Consider the following 22,856-nt stretch of genomic DNA (forward strand, 5'->3'; position numbering starts at 1 on the left):
ATTTACTTTTTCAAAGCAACTTTTTTTTCGCTTGATCATCAACATTAAACAAAATTAAGAAATAAAAGTATAGAAATGTAATCACAATTCTATATAACTGATTTTTTTAATCGATTTTGCAATTGATAGGTAGGGTGACGTCATTAGTCATTAGTGTGTTTTTGACGTTATGATAAACTGAAGCTCTTAAAGTAAGGGGTAATAAAAATGTTATTAAAGAAAAAGTAATAAACATACGCTATTAAAATTTAAAACATAGAAATTTGAGAATATCTCCATTATTTTTATTATATTTTCATATGAATCCTTTGTGCCCGTCACATTTTGTAGTACTCTATAAAAACGGGAAAATTCGTTTATATTTGGCATTTTGAGTTGCCCCCTCTGGTAACAAGACGGTAGAATTTTGTGTTTCTTACATATATTGTATAATATAGTATTATTCATCAAATATTATAGTTTGAACAAAACGTCTATTGTAGTATTTGTGTAATTTGCATTAAAATGCTAAAAATTGGCTTTTTCCTTTATAATTCTATAGTAAATGTACCTGTATTTTGAGCAATATCTCAAAAATACCTGGACGGTAGATTTTCCCCAAACTTGGCATGTACACTGATGTCAATGTAAGTTATATATGGTATTAAAATAATGAGTTTCGCTATTGTTGATTTCACACAATAAAACCCCAGTCGGCCCCCTGAAATAAATCATACACATATATTAATATCAACAACACTGACACGATAATTCTAGTTAAAGAAAAATGAATATAAAAAAGAGAATGGATTTAATTACGAAATATTTTTACAACTGTTTTTTTCAATTTTGTTGAAATATAGAGATAATAAACAGTATTCAAGATCAAAAGTCCAATAACAATACAAATCGGGAGCAGAGCAAACACGGACCTCCAAAACATCAGAGGTGGGATCAGGTGTCATGGAGGAATGAGCATCCCCTGCCGACAACTAAACTTCATAAAGAACGTAATGAATACATTTTCTGTTGTCAATTTAAGTTATGTAGCAATATACAATTATTACTTTCAAATTAAAGTTGAGGATACAAGAGAATCTCTGGATGAAATAATGACTTTGTTTGTGTCATTTTTGAATTTAAATCTTTTATATAAATTATAAGACACTTATTTCCATTCTGACCTGATTACGGTTTCCCCCTTTTATCCGGCGAATACAAAGATGGTATGACCGGTCGACAGGGGATACATGTACATGTTCTTGCTCTTCCATTGTTCCTGATCCTGTTTCTGTTGGTTTCAGAGGTCTGTGTTCGCTCTCCTCGTAATTTGTATTGTTTCAATCGACTTTTGAGCACTACTAGTATTCTTCAACTTCTTATAACCTGCGATCTGAAAAGGATTATGATCTAAGATTGCCGAAATTTCGTACAAACTTATTCAAGACCTCTTTTCAGTATTCACATCTATGGAATGAACTTCCCAACACATAAGACTCTCTCAATCTCTGCGAACATTTAAGCATAATGTAGAAAATTACATCACCAGCTGTCGCATAATTATTTGAGCACAATAAGATTTCGATATTGTAATTTGTATTCTGATTGTTAATTGTCTGTACATGGACACTATATTCATAATCTTGTAATTGTAATTCTGCGTATCATCATCTGCACAAAATATTAAACCCGCTTTTTTAAGTTCACATATAGTATTAAAGAAAGGCTTAATAAATGGACAAACTAGAAAATAATGCTGAAATTTAGAAATATAAAATAAAGGAAGCATTTTTTTTCTGCGCCTGATAAATAGATGTTGTAAAAGGTATACAAGTAGGAAATCTTTGTAAGTTTGATGAATTGGTACAGTAATAAGTGAATGAAAAGGGAAGATTTTATATCTTTTATTATTCAAAGTAGCTCTGAATATATTATTGGGCAATGCATTTCAACATTTATTTATTTCAAAGCGGTTTAATGTGTCTCTATAGGAAAAGGTATACAGTTTTGATAAACGCCCATAAAAGAATTTGTAGAATTCAAAGAGACTGCAGTGGTCCAATATACAAAAACATTAATGGATAACGTAACGTATGTGCCGGAAAAATTGGAAGTTTGGAATAGAGAGCTAGCAGATAGATTAACTTCGAATACTGTGATTTTGTCTCTGTTTACAATAGTAGGGCTTTTGGGAAATTCTACTGTTATCATTATCTACAGCTTTATCATGAAAAGCGACAAAGAAGAGCGGTATTTTATTCCGTTCCTTGCCGCTGTGGACCTTTGCGCTTGTCTCGTTTGCGCTTCTTCCGGAATTGCTAACAATATGATGCAGGCGACGTTTGAAAACATTTTTGCATGTAAAGCTCTGCAATTCCTTGTACCGCTTTTTACTTTTAGCTCTATCTTATTTCTGTTAATCATAGCTGTGCACAGATATCTCAAAGTCTGCAAACCGTTTGGAAAACAGATGACGTTAAAGTGGAAACAATTTGCAATGTGCTTGAGTTTGATAACGTCACTAATATTATCTTTACCTATGATTTATTTTCACGGAGTAGTGTCCTTTCCAAATACCGAAAAAGGAATCATTGGTTTGAGATGCAGCAGGTCAAAATCTGCCAATAAAACATTGTCTTTGATTTTGGGGGGCTTCTTAGTCATTGCGACAGTTGCAATTATTCTTTCACTAGTTATTATGTATTCGAAAATAGGATACACTATTCTGATACATTTCAGACCCACCAAAGCCATTAACGAAAATAAAAGTCAGCTAGAGATGGAAAATTCGACCGATGTCGATAAGTCTCGGAAAAGAATCTCGAGCCACGAAGATCCACTTAGCGACGAAGAGGACAAAAATTATTCCATTCAGACGGACAACACGGATCTATCCGGTTACTGTTCTGCGAAACGGACAACGCGGGATTATCCGGTATGTATTCTCCCCATATATCTGTACAGACAACAAGGAAAGTCTGTGATACGGGAACAACAGCTGAAGGTATCGACAACCGCCCTAAGACAAGAGGACGACGTCGAAAGGGAAATCACAATCGGATAGTTGTATACAAATTTACCCTGATGTTTATGCTCATAACCGTCATATTCCTCATCTGTTATATTCCTAAAGTCATTATTATCATGTTCGAAGCCAGCAATCCGAAATTCTGGGAGGAACTTTCAGATTCTACAAGAACTGGCGTTTTGTTTGTATACAGAATGTATATAATAAATAATATAACCAATCCATTTATCTATGCATTCCTAGACAAAAAGTTTGCAAATGAAATTATGAAGTTGTTTAAAATTTGTATAAGAAGATAATGTACAGATTTATTAATGAAGATAATTTATTCACTATTACATATTAACGAAAAAGAATATTTCAGATGATAATTGTTTAGAGATACTTATCAATAATTAATAGATTATATCTATATGGAGTCTAACCTTGTTTTCAATAATATGCTACTACATATATCATTGTACAATTAAACACCAGTGTTATGTTTAATATTTTACATTTGAAAGAAGGCCTTAGTTCATGATTTGTAACTAATCATGGTTTGAATAGAGGAAAAATAATACAATTTAATTCTCCATTGTAATTAAGTAGCCTAACTTCGCAAGACAGCTTCATGTTTAACTCAAATGCATTGCAACTGCTAATAAAAATTCATATTTAATTCGTTTGCTTTTTGTCGGATAAACAGTGAAAGAAAAATATTAATTTAACTATATCAATTTTTTTTTTATTAGATTTGAAATAATTTGAAATACGTGAAAATAAAATGAAAATTCATCTAAACTCATAAAGAGAATTTACATCTTTCGAACCTTAGAAAAATTGAACGAGGTTATTTTAATTTCATAAATACCTTTAATTTAAATTGATTATGGGAATTAAGCATACATATTGAAAGTTTTTGTGGGGAGGGGAGGTCCCACTGACCTGCACACATTAATTTTTTAACCTCAGTCGGAAGAAGGAAAAGACACATTATTTTATTTTTTCTATGATAATAAATTGAGGAATCTTCTTACATTTATTATTTATTTAAAACGACATACTTAGGAAGTGATAGAACATATATATACATTGTTTGTTTTTTGTAGCATATCCATGACTAAATCTTAAAATCAAAGTGCAACATACATTGTAGTTGCACTGGAACACTAAAAAACAAAATGAATTGCCTGAATTATCAAAATATTCTAGGCTTCAATAAATAAAGATTGTACAAGAGGAAGGCAAAATTTCCCCTTAAATTCAACTTCACTGAAACTTTCATATTTTTTCTAGGATACTTATATCTCTTTATATCTAATTTGAAAGAAATTCAATCATATATTTTTGACGTCTAAGTTTAAAATATGGCTTATCAGCCCCTTGTAAGAAGATTGTGATATCAAATATTAGATCTGATGATATGCATTATCTTTAAATTAGAAATTGATATATTGCAAAAAATTGTTTTATGATCTTAACAAAGACAACCTTTTTTTTACTAACTTTAAATAAATATATTGATTTCGGTTTATTTTGATAAAATAGAATGTAAAAATAGAACATAAATGAAATGTAAATGTAAATATTCTATACTTTAAGTTTTTTGACAGAAAATGTTAAATTCTACTTTTACACAAAATAAACGGAATAATTGAAATGAAACCTAGATTAAAATTGTACAAATTAGTAAAATTAAATCAAATTAAAATATTTTGGCGATTTAAAAGATATTCAGTGCAAATAAATTCATCATCAGTAGATGAAATCACTATAATTTACCTTTAACCTTTTTATATGCCATATTTTTTAATTGTTACAAGAATTTGTATACAGTTCATGCTGAAAAAAAGAATGTCATAAAACAAATTATTTATCAACTTGTATACTAATTCCTGAATTTAATACAAACAACTGTCTTTTTGTAGTCATTTAGCATACTCATTGTGTATCAACGCTTGTGTTTAAAATTTGAATTTCATTTTAAACTGATCTATAGAAATCATTATCGTTTTATGGTTTGTATAGATGAAAGGGGATGCGTAATTTTAAACTCCACAGTTCTTGGGTATTCGAGCTTTCAAAGGTTTTTAATGCACATTGAACAATTAATGTATATTATTTTATATCTTTACGATAAAACATCAGTTTTATAATAGTTATATTAAAATAATTTCAGCTATTGTTAAAATGGGATATTGGGCTAAAGGTACTGAAAATGACAATTGATATAATTAAAATAGTAATTAATTTGTTTATCGAAACTGAAAGAGGACTTGCATTTTCTGATTTTTAACTCCCAATTTAAATTATTCTTTCATGAAGGTTTAATACAATTTTTCGGCATACTTTACAGATCTTTGATAGAATATTTGAACCCTAAATTCCACGAGTATTCTTATGTTAATAACTTCCTTATTAATAAATAATGAACTGTAAATGCGTTTTTATTATTTGTAAATAAATTTATTATTTTGACGCGACAAGGAAAAATATTTTTTTTATAATAAATTCTTGTTCTAAAGAATCAATGAGCAATAATATCCAGGAGTAGTCCTTGATTTTCTGTTAGGTGATGTGCGCTTTGGTGTAAATTTTGACAATGTAAATTTTTTGCATTGTTTGAGGGATGCATAATTTAAGGGGGCCGAGTGTAGTTTCCATTGCGTAATATTTCGCACATCATAGTAAAATGAAGCGTATTTACTTTTTCAAAGCAACTTTTTTTTTCGCTTGATTATCAACATTAAACAAAATTGAGAAATAAAAGTATAAAAATGTAATCACAATTCTATATAACTGATTTTTTAATCGATTTTGCAATTGATAGGTAGGGTGACGTCATTAGTCATTAGTGTGTTTTTGACGTTATGATAAACTGAAGCTCTTAAAGTAAGGGGTAATAAAAATGTTATTAAAGAAAAAGTAATAAACATACGCTCTTGAAATTTAAAACATAGAAATTTGAGAATATCTCCATTATTTTTATTATATTTTCATATGAATCCTTTGTGCCCGTCACATTTTGTAGTACTCTATAAAAACGGGAAAATTCGTTTATATTTGGCATTTTGAGTTGCCCCCTCTGGTAACAAGACGGTAGAATTTTGTGTTTCTTACATATATTGTATAATATAGTATTATTCATCAAATATTATAGTTTGAACAAAACGTCTATTGTAGTATTTGTGTAATTTGCATTAAAATGCTAAAAATTGGCTTTTTCCTTTATAATTCTATAGTAAATGTACCTGTATTTTGAGCAATATCTCAAAAATACCTGGACGGTAGATTTTCCCCAAACTTGGCATGTACACTGATGTCAATGTAAGTTATATATGGTATTAAGATAATGAGTTTCGCTATTGTTGATTTCACACAATAAAACCCCAGTCGGCCCCCTGAAATAAATCATACACATATATTAATATCAACAACACTGACACGATAATTCTAGTTAAATAAAAATGAATATAAAAAAGAGAATGGATTTAATTACGAAATATTTTTACAACTGTTTTTTCAATTTTGTTGAAATATAGAGATAATAAACAGTATCCAAGATCAAAAGTCTAATAACAATACAAATCGGGAGCAGAGCAAACACGGACCTCCAAAACATCAGAGGTGGGATCAGGTGTCATGGAGGAATGAGCATCCCCTGCCGACAACTAAACTTCATAAAGAACGTAATGAATACATTTTCTGTTGTCAATTTAAGTTATGTAGCAATATACAATTATTACTTTCAAATTAAAGTTGAGGATACAAGAGAATCTCTGGTTGAAATAATGACTTTGTCATTTTTGAATTTAAATCTTTTATATAAATTATAAGACACTTATTTCCATACTGACCTGATTACGGTTTCCCCCTTTTATCCGGCGAATACAAAGATGGTATGACCGGTCGACAGGGAATACATGTTAATGTACTTGCTCTTCCATTGTTCCTGATCCTGTTTCTGTTGGTTTCAGAGGTCTGTGTTCGCTCTCCTCGTAATTTGTATTGTTTCAATCGACTTTTGAGCACTACTAGTATTCTTCAACTTCTTATAACCTGCGATCTGAAAAGGATTATGATCTAAGATTGCCGAAATTTCGTACAAACTTATTCAAGACCTCTTTTCAGTATTCACATCTATGGAATGAACTTCCCAATACATGAGACTCTCTCAATCTCTGCGGGCATTTAAGCATAATGTAGAAAATTACATCACCAGCTGTCGCATAATTATTTGAGCACAATAAGATTTCGATATTGTAATTTGTATTCTGATTGTTAATTGTCTGTACATGGACACTATATTCATAATCTTGTAATTGTAATTCTGCGTATCATCATCTGCACAAAATATTAAGCCCGCTTTTTTAAGTTCACATATAGTATTAAAGAAAGGCTTAATAAATGGACAAACTAGAAAATAATGCTGAAATTTAGAAATATAAAATAAAGGAAGCTTTTTTTTTCTGCGCCTGATAAATAGATGTTGTAAAAGGTATACAAGTAGGAAATCTTTGTAAGTTTGATGAATTGGTACAGTAATAAGTGAATGAAAAGGGAAGATTTTATATCTTTTATTATTCAAAGTAGCTCTGAATATATTATTGGGCAATGCATTTCAACATTTATTTATTTCAAAGCGGTTTAATGTGTCTCTATAGGAAAAGGTATACAGTTTTGATAAACGCCCATAAAAGAATTTGTAGAATTCAAAGAGACTGCAGTGGTCCAATATACAAAAACATTAATGGATAACGTAACGTATGTGCCGGAAAAATTGGAAGTTTGGAATAGAGAGCTAGCAGATAGATTAACTTCGAATACTGTGATTTTGTCTCTGTTTATAATAGTAGGGCTTTTGGGAAATTCTACTGTTATCATTATCTACAGCTTTATCATGAAAAGCGACAAAGAAGAGCGGTATTTTATTCCGTTCCTTGCCGCTGTGGACCTTTGCGCTTGTCTCGTTTGCGCTTCTTCCGGAATTGCTAACAATATGATGCAGGCGACGTTTGAAAACATTTTTGCATGTAAAGCTCTGCAATTCCTTGTCCCGCTTTTTACTTTTAGCTCTATTTTATTTCTGTTGATCATTGCTGTGCACAGATATCTCAAAGTCTGCAAACCGTTCGAAAAACAGATGACGTTAAAGTGGAAACAATTTGCAATCTGCTTGAGTTTGATAAATAACGGCATTTATATTATCTTTACCTTTGATTTATTTTCACGGAGTAGTGTCCTTTCCAAACACCGAAAAAGGAATCGTTGGTTTGAGATGCAGCAGGTCAAAATCTGCCAATAAAACATTGTCTTTGATTTTGGGGGGCTTCTTAGTCATTGCGACAGTTGCAATTATTCTTTCACTAGTTATTATGTATTCGAAAATAGGATACACTATTCTGATACATTTCAGACCCACCAAAGCCATTAACGAAAATAAAAGTCAGCTAGAGATGGAAAATTCGACCGATGTCGATAAGTCTCGGAAAAGAATCTCGAGCCACGAAGATCCACTTAGCGACGAAGAGGACAAAAATTATTCCATTCAGACGGACAACACGGATCTATCCGGTTACTGTTCTGCGAAACGGACAACGCGGGATTATCCGGTATGTATTCTCCCCATATATCTGTACAGACAACAAGGAAAGTCTGTGATACGGGAACAACAGCTGAAGGTATCGACAACCGCCCTAAGACAAGAGGACGACGTCGAAAGGGAAATCACAATCGGATAGTTGTATACAAATTTACCCTGATGTTTATGCTCATAACCGTCATATTCCTCATCTGTTATATTCCTAAAGTCATTATTATCATGTTCGAAGCCAGCAATCCGAAATTCTGGGAGGAACTTTCAGATTCTACAAGAACTGGCGTTTTGTTTGTATACAGAATGTATATAATAAATAATATAACCAATCCATTTATCTATGCATTCCTAGACAAAAAGTTTGCAAATGAAATTATGAAGTTGTTTAAAATTTGTATAAGAAGATAATGTACAGATTTATTAATGAAGATAATTTATTCACTATTACATATTAACGAAAAAGAATATTTCAGATGATAATTGTTTAGAGATACTTATCAATAATTAATAGATTATATCTATATGGAGTCTAACCTTGTTTTCAATAATATGCTACTACATATATCATTGTACAATTAAACACCAGTGTTATGTTTAATATTTTACATTTGAAAGAAGGCCTTAGTTCATGATTTGTAACTAATCATGGTTTGAATAGAGGAAAAATAATACAATTTAATTCTCCATTGTAATTAAGTAGCCTAACTTCGCAAGACAGCTTCATGTTTAACTCAAATGCATTGCAACTGCTAATAAAAATTCATATTTAATTCGTTTGCTTTTTGTCGGATAAACAGTGAAAGAAAAATATTAATTTAACTATATCAATTTTTTTTTTATTAGATTTGAAATAATTTGAAATACGTGAAAATAAAATGAAAATTCATCTAAACTCATAAAGAGAATTTACATCTTTCGAACCTTAGAAAAATTGAACGAGGTTATTTTAATTTCATAAATACCTTTAATTTAAATTGATTATGGGAATTAAGCATACATATTGAAAGTTTTTGTGGGGAGGGGAGGTCCCACTGACCTGCACACATTAATTTTTTAACCTCAGTCGGAAGAAGGAAAAGACACATTATTTTATTTTTTCTATGATAATAAATTGAGGAATCTTCTTACATTTATTATTTATTTAAAACGACATACTTAGGAAGTGATAGAACATATATATACATTGTTTGTTTTTTGTAGCATATCCATGACTAAATCTTAAAATCAAAGTGCAACATACATTGTAGTTGCACTGGAACACTAAAAAACAAAATGAATTGCCTGAATTATCAAAATATTCTAGGCTTCAATAAATAAAGATTGTACAAGAGGAAGGCAAAATTTCCCCTTAAATTCAACTTCACTGAAACTTTCATATTTTTTCTAGGATACTTATATCTCTTTATATCTAATTTGAAAGAAATTCAATCATATATTTTTGACGTCTAAGTTTAAAATATGGCTTATCAGCCCCTTGTAAGAAGATTGTGATATCAAATATTAGATCTGATGATATGCATTATCTTTAAATTAGAAATTGATATATTGCAAAAAATTGTTTTATGATCTTAACAAAGACAACCTTTTTTTTACTAACTTTAAATAAATATATTGATTTCGGTTTATTTTGATAAAATAGAATGTAAAAATAGAACATAAATGAAATGTAAATGTAAATATTCTATACTTTAAGTTTTTTGACAGAAAATGTTAAATTCTACTTTTACACAAAATAAACGGAATAATTGAAATGAAACCTAGATTAAAATTGTACAAATTAGTAAAATTAAATCAAATTAAAATATTTTGGCGATTTAAAAGATATTCAGTGCAAATAAATTCATCATCAGTAGATGAAATCACTATAATTTACCTTTAACCTTTTTATATGCCATATTTTTTAATTGTTACAAGAATTTGTATACAGTTCATGCTGAAAAAAAGAATGTCATAAAACAAATTATTTATCAACTTGTATACTAATTCCTGAATTTAATACAAACAACTGTCTTTTTGTAGTCATTTAGCATACTCATTGTGTATCAACGCTTGTGTTTAAAATTTGAATTTCATTTTAAACTGATCTATAGAAATCATTATCGTTTTATGGTTTGTATAGATGAAAGGGGATGCGTAATTTTAAACTCCACAGTTCTTGGGTATTCGAGCTTTCAAAGGTTTTTAATGCACATTGAACAATTAATGTATATTATTTTATATCTTTACGATAAAACATCAGTTTTATAATAGTTATATTAAAATAATTTCAGCTATTGTTAAAATGGGATATTGGGCTAAAGGTACTGAAAATGACAATTGATATAATTAAAATAGTAATTAATTTGTTTATCGAAACTGAAAGAGGACTTGCATTTTCTGATTTTTAACTCCCAATTTAAATTATTCTTTCATGAAGGTTTAATACAATTTTTCGGCATACTTTACAGATCTTTGATAGAATATTTGAACCCTAAATTCCACGAGTATTCTTATGTTAATAACTTCCTTATTAATAAATAATGAACTGTAAATGCGTTTTTATTATTTGTAAATAAATTTATTATTTTGACGCGACAAGGAAAAATATTTTTTTTATAATAAATTCTTGTTCTAAAGAATCAATGAGCAATAATATCCAGGAGTAGTCCTTGATTTTCTGTTAGGTGATGTGCGCTTTGGTGTAAATTTTGACAATGTAAATTTTTTGCATTGTTTGAGGGATGCATAATTTAAGGGGGCCGAGTGTAGTTTCCATTGCGTAATATTTCGCACATCATAGTAAAATGAAGCGTATTTACTTTTTCAAAGCAACTTTTTTTTTCGCTTGATTATCAACATTAAACAAAATTAAGAAATAAAAGTATAAAAATGTAATCACAATTTTATATAACTGATTTTTTAATCGATTTTGCAATTGATAGGTAGGGTGACGTCATTAGTCATTAGTGTGTTTTTGACGTTATGATAAACTGAAGCTCTTAAAGTAAGGGGTAATAAAAATGTTATTAAAGAAAAAGTAATAAACATACGCTCTTGAAATTTAAAACATAGAAATTTGAGAATATCTCCATTATTTTTATTATATTTTCATATGAATCCTTTGTGCCCGTCACATTTTGTAGTACTCTATAAAAACGGGAAAATTCGTTTATATTTGGCATTTTGAGTTGCCCCCTCTGGTAACAAGACGGTAGAATTTTGTGTTTCTTACATATATTGTATAATATAGTATTATTCATCAAATATTATAGTTTGAACAAAACGTCTATTGTAGTATTTGTGTAATTTGCATTAAAATGCTAAAAATTGGCTTTTTCCTTTATAATTCTATAGTAAATGTACCTGTATTTTGAGCAATATCTCAAAAATACCTGGACGGTAGATTTTCCCCAAACTTGGCATGTACACTGATGTCAATGTAAGTTATATATGGTATTAAGATAATGAGTTTCGCTATTGTTGATTTCACACAATAAAACCCCAGTCGGCCCCCTGAAATAAATCATACACATATATTAATATCAACAACACTGACACGATAATTCTAGTTAAATAAAAATGAATATAAAAAAGAGAATGGATTTAATTACGAAATATTTTTACAACTGTTTTTTCAATTTTGTTGAAATATAGAGATAATAAACAGTATCCAAGATCAAAAGTCTAATAACAATACAAATCGGGAGCAGAGCAAACACGGACCTCCAAAACATCAGAGGTGGGATCAGGTGTCATGGAGGAATGAGCATCCCCTGCCGACAACTAAACTTCATAAAGAACGTAATGAATACATTTTCTGTTGTCAATTTAAGTTATGTAGCAATATACAATTATTACTTTCAAATTAAAGTTGAGGATACAAGAGAATCTCTGGTTGAAATAATGACTTTGTCATTTTTGAATTTAAATCTTTTATATAAATTATAAGACACTTATTTCCATACTGACCTGATTACGGTTTCCCCCTTTTATCCGGCGAATACAAAGATGGTATGACCGGTCGACAGGGAATACATGTTAATGTACTTGCTCTTCCATTGTTCCTGATCCTGTTTCTGTTGGTTTCAGAGGTCTGTGTTCGCTCTCCTCGTAATTTGTATTGTTTCAATCGACTTTTGAGCACTACTAGTATTCTTCAACTTCTTATAACCTGCGATCTGAAAAGGATTATGATCTAAGATTGCCGAAATTTCGTACAAACTTATTCAAGACCTCTTTTCAGTATTCACATCTATGGAATGAACTTCCCAACACATAAGACTCTCTCAATCTCTGCGAACATTTAAGCATAATGTAGAAAATTACATCACCAGCTGTCGCATAATTATTTGAGCACAATAAGATTTCGATATTGTAATTTGTATTCTGATTGTTAATTGTCTGTACATGGACACTATATTCATAATCTTGTAATTGTAATTCTGCGTATCATCATCTGCACCAAAGTCGCTAAAATATTAAGCCCGCTTTTTTAAGTTCACATATAGTATTAAAGAAAGGCTTAATAAATGGACAAACTAGAAAATAATGCTGAAATTTAGAAATATAAAATAAAGGAAGCATTTTTTTTCTGCGCCTGATAAATAGATGTTGTAAAAGGTATACAAGTAGGAAATCTTTGTAAGTTTGATGAATTGGTACAGTAATAAGTGAATGAAAAGGGAAGATTTTATATCTTTTATTATTCAAAGTAGCTCTGAATATATTATTGGGCAATGCATTTCAACATTTATTTATTTCAAAGCGGTTTAATGTGTCTCTATAGGAAAAGGTATACAGTTTTGATAAACGCCCATAAAAGAATTTGTAGAATTCAAAGAGACTGCAGTGGTCCAATATACAAAAGCATTAATGGATAACGTAACGTATGTGCCGGAAAAATTGGAAGTTTGGAATAGAGAGCTAGCAGATAGATTAATTTCGAATACTGTGATATTGTCTCTGTTTATAATAGTAGGGCTTTTGGGAAATTCTACTGTTATCATTATCTACAGCTTTATCATGAAAAGCGACAAAGAAGAGCGGTATTTTATTCCGTTCCTTGCCGCTGTGGATCTATGTGCTTGTCTCGTTTGCGCTTCTTCCGGAATTGCTAATAATATGATGCAAGCGACGTTTGAAAACATTTTTGCATGTAAAGCTCTGCAATTCCTTGTACCGCTTTTTACTTTTAGCTCTATTTTATTTCTGTTGATCATTGCTGTGCACAGATATCTCAAAGTCTGCAAACCATTTGGAAAACAGATGACGTTAAGGTGGAAACAATTTGCAATGTGCTTGAGTTTGATAACGTCACTAATATTGTCTATACCTATGATTTATTTTCACGGAGTAGTGTCCTTTCCAAATACCGAAAAAGGAGTCGTTGGTTTGAGATGCAGCAGGTCAAAATCTGCCAATAAAACATTGTCTTTGATTTTTGGGGGCTTGTTAGTCATTGCGACAGTTGCAATTATTCTTTCACTAGTTATTATGTATTCAAAAATAGGATACACTATTCTGATACATTTCATAAACACCAAAGCCATCAACGAAAATAAATGTCATCTAGAGATGGAAAATTCGACCGATGTCGATAAGTCTCGAAAAAGAATCTCGAGCCACGAAGATCCACTTAGCGACGAAGAGGACAAAAATTATTCCATTCAGACAGACAACACGGATCTATCCGGTTACTGTTCTGCAGAAACTGACAACGCAGGATTATCCGGTATGCATTCTCCCCATATATCTGTACAGACAGATACGGGAACAACAGCTCAAGGTAACGACAACCGCCCTAGGACAAGAAGACGACATCGTAAGGGAAATCACAATCGGATAGTTGTATACAAATTTACCCTAATGTTTATGCTCATAACCGTCATATTCCTCATCTGTTATATTCCTAAAGTCATAATTATCATGTTCGAAGCCAGCAATCCGAAATTCTGGGAAGAACTTTCAGATTCTTCAAGAACTGGCGTTTTGTTTGTGTACAGAATGTACATCATAAACAATATCACCAATCCATTTATCTATGCATTCCTAGACAAGAAGTTTGCAAAAGAAATTAAGAAGTTGTTTAAAATTTGTTTAAAAAGATAATGTACAGATTTATTAATGAAGATAATTTGTTTACTATTACATATTAACGAAAAAAATATTTCAGATGTTGATAACTGTTTAGAGATATTTATCAATAATTCTAAATAGATTATATCTATATTATGTCTAACCTTGTTTTCTATAGTAAGCTGCTGCTATAATGATTGTACAATTAAAATCCAGTTTTATGTTAAATGTTTTACATTTGAAAAAAGACCTTAGTTCATGATTTGTAACTGATCACGATTTGAATAGAGGAAAAAATAATACAATTTAATCAATTTAATATTCCATTGTAATTAAGTAGCCTAACTTCTCAAGACAGCTACATGTTTAACTCATGTGCATTGTATCTGCTAATAAAAATAGTTAATTCTTTTGTGTGTGTGTGTGTGTTTTTCAGATGAACTGTGAACACTTTTTTTTAATTAGATTTGAAATAATTTGAAATACGTGAAAATAAAATGAAACTTCATGTCAAATCATAAAGAAAATTTACATTTTTCCAACTAAAAAAAATTGAACGACATTATCTTACATTATGTAATTCTATCAATACCTTTATTTTAAATTGATCACGGGAATTAAGCATACATGTACATATTGAAAGATTTCGTGGGGTAGGGTAGGGGATTCCACTAACCTGAAACACTGATACTTTTTATCCTCAGTCGGAAGAAGGAAAAACACATTATTTTTAAATAACCTAAGGTAATTTTAAATAATAAATTAAGGAAGCTTCTTACATTTACAAAAAAATGTATTACTTAAAACGACATATTCAGGAAGTGATAGAAAAATTTGATGAGACTTCAGACTGATTATTAATGTTCACATTGTTTTTTTAGCATATTCATGACTAAATCTTAAAATCAAAGTTTAACATACACTGTAGTTGCACTGGAACCCTAAAAAAAACAAAATGAATTGCCTAAATTATCAAAATATCATAGGCTTCAATGAATACAGAGGAAGTTGAAAATTCCCCTCAAATTGAACTTCACTGAAACTTTCATCTATGTTCTAGAATACTAATATCTCTTTATATGTAATTTGAAAGAAATTCAATAATATATTTTCGACGTCTAAGTTTAAAATATGGCTTATCAGACCCTTGAAAGAAGATTGTGGTATCAAATATTAGATCTGATAATAAGCATTATATCAAATTACAAATTGACATATTGAAAAATAATTGTTTGATGATGTTGATAAAGACAACTTTTTGTTACTTACTTTAAATAAATATATTGATTTTGGTTTATTTTGAAAAAATAGAATGTAAAAATAGAACATTATTGAAAAGTTATATGTTAATATTCTCCACTTTATGTCTTTTGACAGAAAATGTTAAATTCTACTTTTACACAAAATAAACGGAATAAATGAAATGAAACCTAGATTAAAATTGTCCAAATTAGTAAAATTAAACCAAGCTATAATATTTTGGCGATTTAAAAGATATTCAGTGAATATTCAGATGAAATCACTACAGTTTACCTTTGACCTCTTTATATGAAACTGACCATACTTGGGAAAAAATGAATTCTTCTAAAGGCTTCCTTATATCAGACCTGTATAATAAATGAACCAAAAGTTACATTGCATTAAATAACAGAGGTCACATGGCGTGTAGATGGCCTGAACATAAATACAGAAATGCAGTATGACCAATTTATAGGATACGTTTCCTTTTTGTTTATTTTATTTATTCATTCATTTTCATTTTTTGCGGATAATAATTGATCACTTTTTTTCTTACAGAGACCTTAGATTATCGACAATATAGTGACATAATTCTTAACCTAGTGTATTTTTTATGAAATTAGTTAAAACAGAGTTCGTAGGTATTTTGTACAAAGTATTGAAAACACTTAATCCAAGAATACTTGAGCTTTGTGCAAAGTTTTGCGGAAATTGAACCCGTGGTTTCTGGAGAAAAAGATGAAATTTCAGTAGATAACTTCCTTTTGTTCGTTCAATTTAATGAAAAAACTAAAACTTAAGATAAGCTAACAAAGTAAAATACTAATGAAAAGGAAGTTTTCTGCCTTTGATTTTATATACTAAGCTTCAATTTAAACACTAGTTAAGAGTAATTCACTTTATCACTGAGGTAAATGTATAACTTGACATTCCCTTTAAAAGTACGTAGTTACTGAATTTAAAACCAAGTAAAATAACTTTTAAACAGAGAGCAGGGCTAAGAAACTAAGCAAAAGAGATGGATAATGACACGTCGAGTTTGGAGAAATTGGAGATTTGGAACAGAGAGCTGGCTGAAGGTTTGATGTTTGATGGTGTGGTATTGTCTCTTTATCTCATCGTAGGACTGTTAGGCAACTCCACAGTTATTCTTGTCTACGGTTTATTGATGAAAGGTGACAAGGAAGAGAGATATTTTATTCCGTTCCTTGCTGCTGTGGATCTATGCTCTACTGTTATTAATTCTTCTTTTGGAATTTCTCTCAATGTGTTACCTGCAAGATTTGAAAATAATTTTGCATGTAAAAGTTTGAAGTTTCTTGTGCCGTGTTTTACTTTTACTTCAGTGTTATTTCTTTTGATCATTGCTGTGCACAGATATCACAAGGTCTGTAAACCATTCGGAAAACAAATGACACTGAAATAAAAACAGTTTTCAATGTGTTTCGCTTCAATAATAGGGATAATATTATCTTTACCTATGCTTTAATTTTCACGGATCAGAGTCCTTTCCAAACACAGAAGAAGGAATTGTGGGATGCAGCCCGTGAAAAACTGCCAATAAAACGCTCTCTAAATTTTTGGAATATTCCTCCTTATTGCAACAATCACAATCATAATTTCATTAATTATCCTGTATTCGGTAGAGGTGTACTTTCATGTTATTTTTCAACAAAACAAAGGCCAGAAGAAGAATTCCATTAAGAAAGAAAATTCAATCGGCATATATAAGTTGCAGACACCACTTTCGAGCCAAGGTGATCAAAATAGTGAGAGTAATACCTATTCAGTTAAGATTGATACCACAGAATTATCTGATAACCATTCTATTTTGGTACGTGTATCCCCAAGAAATACAAAGAGGTCTAATAAAAGGTCGACATTTGAAGAGACTGCAAATTATCATCAAGGATGTGCAACAGAGGAAAAGCAAAAACGATATCAGGCAGTTGTAAATAAATTAGCCTTAATGTTTATACCTATAACAGTCATTTTCTTCATCTGTTATATTCAAAAGGTTATTCTTTTGCTATTAGAAGCCAGGAATTCAAAATTCTGGAGGAACTTTCAGAATCTAGAAGAATTGGTGTTCTGTTTGTTTATAGAATATTCATCATTGATTATCGCAAATCCGTTTATTTATGCATTCCTGGACAAAAAGAACAACAGAAATCAATCAAGAAGTTGTTTAACATTTGTAGGTAAGCGTAGTTAAATACTAGAGCAAGTAAAAAGAAAGATTTGTTTTGCCACAAGACTTTGTGAAATGTTTTTGAATAGTCAGTTTTGCTTAATTTGTCTAGAAATATTTGTCAATAAGGGAAAAAGAGAAGAATTGATTACGAAATATTTTTACAATTTTTATTTCAATTTTGTTGAAATATGGAAATAATAAACACTATTCAAGCTCAAAGTGCAATTATGCAATACACATCTGGAGCAGAACAGACTCACACATTCAAAAGGTAGCATTAGGTGTCATGAGCATCCCCTGCCAACCGGTCACATCCACAATGTCCTCATTGTCTTAAGAGAGACACTTATTTCCATACTGATTACGGTTTTCCATGTTTATCCGAATACAAGGATCGCATGACCGGTCGACAGGGGATTCTCGCTCTCCCGTTGTTCTTGATCCTGCCTCTCTTGGTGTCAGAGGTCTGTGTTCGCTCTCCCGTTGTTTACGGTTACGGTTTTCCATGTTTATCCGAATACAAGGATCGCATGACCGGTCGACAGGGGACACTCGCTCTCTCGTTGTTCTTGATCCTGCCTCTCTTGGTGTCAGAGGTCTGTGTTCGCTCTCCCGTTGTTCTTGATCCTGTTTCTGGTGGTTTCAGAGGTCTGTTTTCGCTCTCCCGTTGTTCTTGATCCTGTCTCTGTTGGTTTCAGAGGTCTGTGTTCGCTCTCCTATTGTTCTTGATCCTGTCTCTGTTGGTTTCAGAGGTCTGTGTTCGCTCTCCCGTTGTTCTTGATCCTGTCTCTCTTGGTTTCAGAGGTCTGTGTTCGCTCTCCCGTTGTTCTTGATCCTGTCTCTGTTGGTTTCAGAGGTCTGTGTTCGCTCTCCTCGTAATTTGTATTGTCTCAGTGGACTTTTGTGTGCTATTGCACTGTTCGTTTTATTAATATTTAATTGCTTTAAAAATATGCTTATTTACCACGATTCACTCAAATTGAAAATTAACGTGCATTTCGAAATCAGATACCAAAAGAATTCTGTTTCTCGTTTATTTGAAAATGTGATAAACTATTCAAAGTGTACAAGTGTACAGGAATAGCTTGGCCATCTGAGTAATTGTCATCCAGAGAGAATTAAAGTTTAGCAACCAAGGGACAATGAAAATACAAACATGAAATGCAGCATAAAATTGGATTTTGATTAATTCAAAACTATGAAGGTTTCTATACTTTGACTTACATTATACCTTCATAATTAGATTTACGTTTAGATTCTTTATATAATTATGTTATCACTTAAAAACAATATTTTGTCTCATAAGGAGGTTTTCACACTTTGTTCCTTCTTGCGTAAATTACAGTAGAGTACGGGGTTCTTGATTTCAAGTTAATTGTACATAAGAAAATCTCTAACTGATATGATTCTGATGGTTAAATAAATGGACAAACTAGAAAATAAAGCTGGAAGTTAGAAATATAAAATAAAGGAAGCATTTTTTGCGCCTGATAAATAGACAATGTAAAAGATAAACAAAAAGGAAGTTTTTGTATGTTTGATGAATTGATGCAGTAATAAGTAAATGAAAAGGGAAGATTTTATGTCTTTCATTATTCGAAGTAACTCCGAATATATTATCGGACAATGTATTTCAAGTTTTATTTTTTCAAAGCGGTTTAATGTGGTCTATAGGAAAAGTTATACAGTTTTAATCGAAACACATTAATTTGAAGAATTCAAAGAGACTACAGTGATCCAAAATACGAAAGCATTAATGGATAACGTAACATATATCCCGGAGAAATTGGAAGTTTGGAATAGAGAGCTAGCAGATAGGTTAATTTCGAATACTGTGATATTGTCTCTGTTTATAATAGTAGGGCTTTTGGGAAATTCTACTGTTATCATTATCTACAGCTTTATCATGAAAAGCGACAAAGAAGAGCGGTATTTTATTCCGTTCCTTGCCGCTGTGGATCTATGTGCTTGTCTCGTTTGCGCTTCTTCCGGAATTGCTAACAATATGATGCAGGCGACGTTTGAAAACAATTTTGCATGTAAAACGATGCAATTCCTTGGACCGCTTTTTACTTTTAGCTCTATTTTATTTCTGTTAATCATTGCTGTGCACAGATATCTCAAAGTCTGCAAACCATTTGGAAAGCAGATGACGTTAAGGTGGAAACAATTTGCAATGTGCTTGAGTTTGATAACGTCTCTAATATTTTCTTTACCTATGATTTATTTTCACGGAGTAGTGTCCTTTCCAAACACCGAAAAAGGAATCGTTGGTTTGAGATGCAGCAGGTCAAAATCTGCCAATAAAACATTGTCTTTGATTTTTGGGGGCCTCTTGGTCATTGCGACAGTTGCAATTATTCTTTCACTAGTTATTATGTATTCAAAAATAGGATACACAATTCTGATACATTTCAGAAACACCAAAACTATTAACGGAAATAAAATTCATCCAGAGATGGAAAATTCGACCGATGTCGATAAGTCTCGGAAAAGAATCTCGAGCCACGAAGATCCACTTTGCGACGAGAAGGACAAAAACTATACCATTCAGACGGACAACACGGATCTATCCGGTTACTGTTCTGCGGAAACGGACAACGCTGTGTTATCCAGTATGTATTCTCCCCATACATCTGTACAGACAACAAAGAAAGACTGTGATACGAGAACAACAGCTCAAGGTAACGATAACCGCTGTAAGACAAGAGGACGACGTCGAAAGGGAAAACACAATCGGATAGTGGTGTACAAATTTACCCTGATGTTCATGCTCATAACAGCCATATTCCTCATCTGTTATATTCCTAAAGTCATTATTATCATGTTCGAAGCCAGCAATCCGAAATTCTGGGAGGAACTTTCAGATTCTACAAGAACTGGCGTTTTGTTTGTGTACAGAATGTACATCATAAACAATATCACAAATCCATTTATATATGCATTCCTTGACAAGAAGTTTGCCAAAGAAATTAAGAAGTTGTTTAAAGTTTGTATAAGAAAATAATGTACAGATTTATTAATGAATATAATTTTTTCACTATTACTTATTAATGGAAAAGAATATTTCAGATATTGATAACTGTTTAAAGATATTTATCAATAATTAATAGATTATATCTATATTGAGTCTAACCTTGTTTTCAATAATAAGCTGCTACATATATGATTGTACAATTAAACTCCAGTGTTATGTTTAATGTTTTACATTTGTAAAAAGCCTTAGTTCATGATTTGCAATTGATCATTATTTTAATAAAGGAAAAATAATACAATTTAATACTCCATTGTAATTACGTAGCCTTACTTTGCAAGACAGCTTCTTCTCATTACCTGCCAATAAAAATATTTAATTCCTTTGTGTGTGTGTGTTTTTTTTTCAGATAAAACGGTGAACGAAAAACATTAATTTAACTATCAACAATTTTTAAATTAGATTTGAAATAATTTTAATTCATGTAAAATTATAAAGAAAATTTACAATTTTCAAACCAAAAAAAAAATTGAATGACATTATTTCAATTTTATCAATACCTTTAATTTAAATTGATCACCTTAATTAAGCATACATATTGAAAGTTTTTGTGGGGCAGGTTGAGGGATTTCACTGACTGCACACTGATACTTTTTTAATCCTCAGTGTGAAGAAGGAAAAAACACATTATTTTTAAATGGCCTTAGGTAATTTTTATAACAATAAATTAAGGAAGCTTCTTACATTTACAAAAAAATGTATTACTTAAAACGACATGTTCAGGAAGTGATAGAAAATTTGATAATATTTCAGACTGATTATTAATGTTCACATTGTTTGTTTGTTTGTTTTTAGCATATTCATGACTAAATCTTAAAATCAAAGTTCGACATACATTGTAGTTGCACTGGAACACTAAAAACAAATAAATTGCCTAAATTATCAAAATATTCTAGGCTTCAATAAATACAGAGGAAGGTCAAATTTCCCTTAAATTCAACTTCACCGAAACTTTCTTATTTGTTCTAGGATACCAATATCTCTTTATACGTAATTTGAAAGAAATTCAATCATATATTTTTGACGTCTAAGTTTAAATATGGCTTATCAGCCCCTTGTAAGAAGATTATGGTATCAAATATTAGATCTGATAATAAGCATTATATTAAAATACAAATTGATATATTTTAAAAAAAAAAATTGATGATCTTAATAAAGACAACTTTTTGCTACTAACTTTGGTTTATTTTGAAAAAATAGAATGTAAAGATAGAACATTATTGAAAAGTTATATGTTAATATTCTCCACTTTACGTCTTTTGACAGAAATTGTTAAATTCTACTTTTACGCAAAATAAACGGAATAAATTAAATGAAACCTAGATTAAAATTGTCTAAATTAGTAAATCTAAAACAAGTTATAATATTTTGGCGATTTAAAAGATATCCAGTGAATGAAATCACTACAGTTTATCTTTGACATCTTTATATGACACTGACCATATTTGAAAAAAAAAATGAATTCTTCTAAAGGTTTCCATATATCAGATCTATATAATAAAATAACAAAAGTTACATTGCATTTAATAACAACTGTCATATAGATGGCATGAACACGAATACAGAAATGCAGTATGACCAATTTATAGGATACGTTTCTTTTTTATTTATTTTATTTATTTATTCATTTTTATTTTTTGCGGATAAAAATTCCCTTTTTTTCTTACAGAGACCCTTGATTATCGACATTATAGTGACATAATTCTAAACCTAGTGTACTTTTTTTTAATGAAATTAGTTAAAACAGAGT

General features: G+C 30.6%; 4 protein-coding genes across 4 annotated transcripts; all 4 read left to right on the plus strand.

Moving 5' to 3' along the window:
- Nucleotides 1–2,018: 2,018 nt before the first annotated feature.
- Nucleotides 2,019–3,317, plus strand: LOC134276735 (galanin receptor type 3-like). The gene has a single exon (XM_062759008.1). It carries the CDS (start codon nt 2,057–2,059, stop codon nt 3,041–3,043), a length of 987 nt encoding a protein of 328 aa, XP_062614992.1. The 5' UTR covers nt 2,019–2,056; the 3' UTR covers nt 3,044–3,317.
- Nucleotides 3,318–7,697: 4,380 nt separating this feature from the next.
- LOC134276736 (bombesin receptor subtype-3-like) lies at nt 7,698–9,004 on the plus strand. Its single transcript, XM_062759009.1, is given in 2 exon segments — nt 7,698–8,174; nt 8,176–9,004. Coding segments are annotated over 2 exon segments (990 nt in total). The 5' UTR covers nt 7,698–7,739; the 3' UTR covers nt 8,731–9,004.
- A 4,405-nt stretch (nt 9,005–13,409) lies between these two features.
- Nucleotides 13,410–14,672, plus strand: LOC134276739 (cholecystokinin receptor type A-like). Its single transcript, XM_062759013.1, has one exon. The coding sequence runs from the start codon at nt 13,437–13,439 to the stop codon at nt 14,670–14,672; it is 1,236 nt and encodes a 411-aa protein (XP_062614997.1). The 5' UTR covers nt 13,410–13,436.
- A 5,145-nt stretch (nt 14,673–19,817) lies between these two features.
- On the plus strand, nt 19,818–21,254 carry LOC134276737 (octopressin receptor-like). Its single transcript, XM_062759010.1, has one exon. It carries the CDS (start codon nt 19,829–19,831, stop codon nt 21,077–21,079), a length of 1,251 nt encoding a protein of 416 aa, XP_062614994.1. The 5' UTR covers nt 19,818–19,828; the 3' UTR covers nt 21,080–21,254.
- Nucleotides 21,255–22,856: the final 1,602 nt, after the last annotated feature.

This window comes from Saccostrea cucullata, unplaced genomic scaffold (genome assembly GCF_032062105.1).
Source record: "Saccostrea cucullata isolate Sc308-1 unplaced genomic scaffold, CSIRO_AGI_Scuc_v1 ctg212, whole genome shotgun sequence".
Taxonomy (NCBI): Eukaryota; Metazoa; Mollusca; class Bivalvia; order Ostreida; family Ostreidae; genus Saccostrea; species Saccostrea cuccullata.